At 41.4% G+C, this 3,151-nt stretch overlaps 1 protein-coding gene across 1 annotated transcript; it reads right to left on the bottom strand.

The window, feature by feature from the left end:
• Positions 1 to 1,598: 1,598 nt before the first annotated feature.
• Positions 1,599 to 1,973, bottom strand: PPTG_01114 (hypothetical protein; the record flags this gene model as incomplete). Its single annotated transcript, XM_008892710.1, has 1 exon — positions 1,599 to 1,973. One exon carries the CDS (start codon positions 1,971 to 1,973, stop codon positions 1,599 to 1,601), a length of 375 nt encoding a protein of 124 aa, XP_008890958.1.
• Between the last annotated feature and the right edge of the window lie 1,178 nt (positions 1,974 to 3,151).

Raw genomic sequence — 3,151 nt, 5'->3', positions numbered from 1 at the left:
TGGTGGCCTCGATGACGTCACTAATGCTGGCTTACTATCTCAGCGATCACTGTACCGATTCATTGCTGTTGACATTGGCCGTCGTCTACCCAGCAAAGATGGTGCAAGCAAGTCGATCATTGTTTCAGGCACGAACAACACGAACTACGCGCTTACGATTTATTATCATATTCTACGCGAAGGTGTCGCGACGGTTGACACTGCCATGGGCACTGTAACTCAAGGCGCGGTTCAAAGCTAAATGCCGACCCGCTATCAATTAGTTTTTTTTTTGATTTGCCAAATATAGCATCCAGGCACAAATGAACGGGTTCTTCACTGATAACCAAACTAAGCAAAAAGCGTGTGATCGCTACTACAATGCAATGGCGAAAAGTGACTTTGTACAAGGTGCAAAGTTGAAAGCAATGATTCAGCAGCAAGCACTAAACGACGCTAGCAGCGATTTTTTGGCAAGTCTGTTCCAACAAGTAATGAGCAAATCGCGTGATTATGACTATGATCAGATCGCTAGTAGCTCACGAAGAAGGCTCCTCCGGTCGTTAAGGGTAGCGAAGGAAAGCTCCATGACTCACCAAAAGAAACCAAACCCTCACCAAAAGAAACCAAATCCAAATCCACATCTTCAAAGAAATATCAGTATGTTCCTCAGCAAACTGATACGAACGCGAACATGAATGCTCCACCGAGCTTCTCGTACGAGGAAATGTTCAATGACGAAAATTTCATGAACCATATGAATAACTTCGATTACACTAAAAGAAAGAAAAAAAATGAATGTGGAAGAAGCCTTTCAAGATCGTATTCGAAAATACTAAACGAAAAATAAAGATTTTAGAAGCAAGGTATTTATGCATAACCGTAAGACTACTAAAGAAGATATTGACGATAAGGCCAGTGAAATTGCAAAAGCGTTTTTAAAACGTAATCGCAATGCACCTGCTCCGGATGAGACGTCTCCTAATCTCGGACCAAAAACTAAAACCATTCAGGAAGAAATGGAGCGCAAAATGAGCTCTGCTGATCTTGGCGCTGATAAGAAAGAGGAGGTTAGGGAGCGCTTGAAGACTTATTTTAATAAAGTTGTTGATGATAGCACAACTGTGAATCGAAACAATCTCCTTAATACTATCAGATCACAATTCAAATCTGTAGTAGATGAAAGACATGGCAATAATTATTTTGATTTGCATGCACCGAAAATGAAAGAAAAACATACGAAGGCCAACATGAACGAATACAAAAAAATTGGAAGAGTGGATGAAGGATGTATTAGACACATAAGTTTCTACTTGAACAATATCACTCTACATCGAGAAACTATCCTCTCGAAATTGCGAATCGTCTTTGAATACGAATGCACTTGGTGGTTTTTCTTTGCTGGTTGAGAGAAATTTATTTGTCAAGCGCCCTTTCACTCCTCGAAGCACCTCGATCTTTTGTTTGTTTCAAATCTATCTCAATCACGCTGGAAGCTTTTTCCTCTTGGACTGGCAGCAGAATCCTTCCATCGATTTTCATTTCTGAATTAGAGGATATCACAGTTGATTATGGCTGTACCTTCGGGTATTAGCTTTGATTTTTTTTGCTCCCATAGTCTATATTAGTTGGCCCATTTTTGCTTCTAGTTCTTCAATACGCTTCTTCAATTTCTTGATCATCATCAAGTTGATGACTGTGATCTTATTGTAGTCTATGTTCATTTGAGCTCCTTCGATGTCATCATCATTTTCTTTCTTCATGTTTTCATTTGGAGTAAGAGTCAACAGATTCATGTAGCCAAGGCGATTCAAGTCTTGAGCAATGAAGCCAATATTTGGAATGGTTTCTTCCGATCCAATGCAGTTATATGTGAATACATCTGCCTTGAAGAAGTTTTCACAGTAGGATTCGTCAAGTTGCTTGATGTTTTCTTTAGCTCGTCTGTCCGAAGTACAATAAATACTGGAACACTGGATTGGTCCCGAGAACATGGCACTAACGGAAACTGTTACTGGGCCCAGCTGACTGAAGGTTGATGCAGTCGATGTTGTTTGAGAGTATAAGCTTCCACCAACATTGAATGTGTTCGATACTGTCCCTGAGACATCCAGCGTTGCAGAATGTGAACCAGTTCCTATGCCTACTCTACCAGCTGAACTCATAGTGACTCGCCGTGTATTCGCAGTCATCAACACGAGATCATTGGTTGTAATGGTACCAAAATACGAGCTATTGGTAGAGGTGGCACTCGTTGCATTGTTCAATTGCAATCCAAAACCAATTGGAGATGCATTGGATGATTCCATTTATATTGGCATATCATAATTCGATGATCCATCGTTCAACGCATTGCTGCATTTGATATAAACGTTTCCTTGGTTTAACGTAACAGGAGCAGTACCATAGCAAGAGCTATAAGGCGTGTTACTGTTGAACATCATCTTGTTTATTGTATCACTCACGAGGTATAGGCACGCTGATGTTGGTGTATGAGTAGAGCTCGCAACATTGACAGCAAATGCATCAGCAGAAGTTGCAAGAGTATACGTATGCGGATCTCCAGACTTATATGGTTGACTGTTGCCAATGTTGAAGCAAAATCGATGGGTCTGAGATATGAAGCCAACAGCGGACTTGTCATTCCAGCTGATGTTGAATAGATCGGCAGATGTTGCTGACACGCCACCTACTTGTGCAGTGGGGTCAATCGAAGAAACGAGATTTAGAATGGGATATGTTCTATTGGTGCTAGAGGATCCGTACCAATGGTCAGTGGACTGGAATCGTCAACACGATAGACTCGAATACTATCTCTCAAGCTCGTGCTCGCAAAGTATTTGATCTGATTTGTGGTAGCGCTACCGGATCCGAACTGAATCATTGAGTTTGCATTGGTAACCATAGCTTTGCTCGCTGCGACAGAGCCCGGAGTGATACCACTCAGATACGTTCCATATCCCGTTACTCCATTCAAATCTGTTGCCGAGGCTGTGATCAATGTTCCGTTCATGTAAAAGCTGGTGGAGTTGAAAGACCCGCTCACATCAAGTTGATAACCTGGAGAAGATGTATTGATATCGACATTACCTCCACTTTTAATCGAGAGCCTTCTTGTATTATTAGCACCCAGATATAGATCGTTTGCAGTAGTTGATCGAATATCGCATGC

Source organism: Phytophthora parasitica (assembly GCF_000247585.1).
Source record: "Phytophthora parasitica INRA-310 unplaced genomic scaffold supercont2.1, whole genome shotgun sequence".
Lineage (NCBI taxonomy): Eukaryota > Oomycota > Peronosporomycetes > Peronosporales > Peronosporaceae > Phytophthora > Phytophthora nicotianae.
The sequence above is the reverse complement of the archived record's forward strand: the minus strand, read 5'-3'. Positions and strand labels throughout refer to the sequence as shown.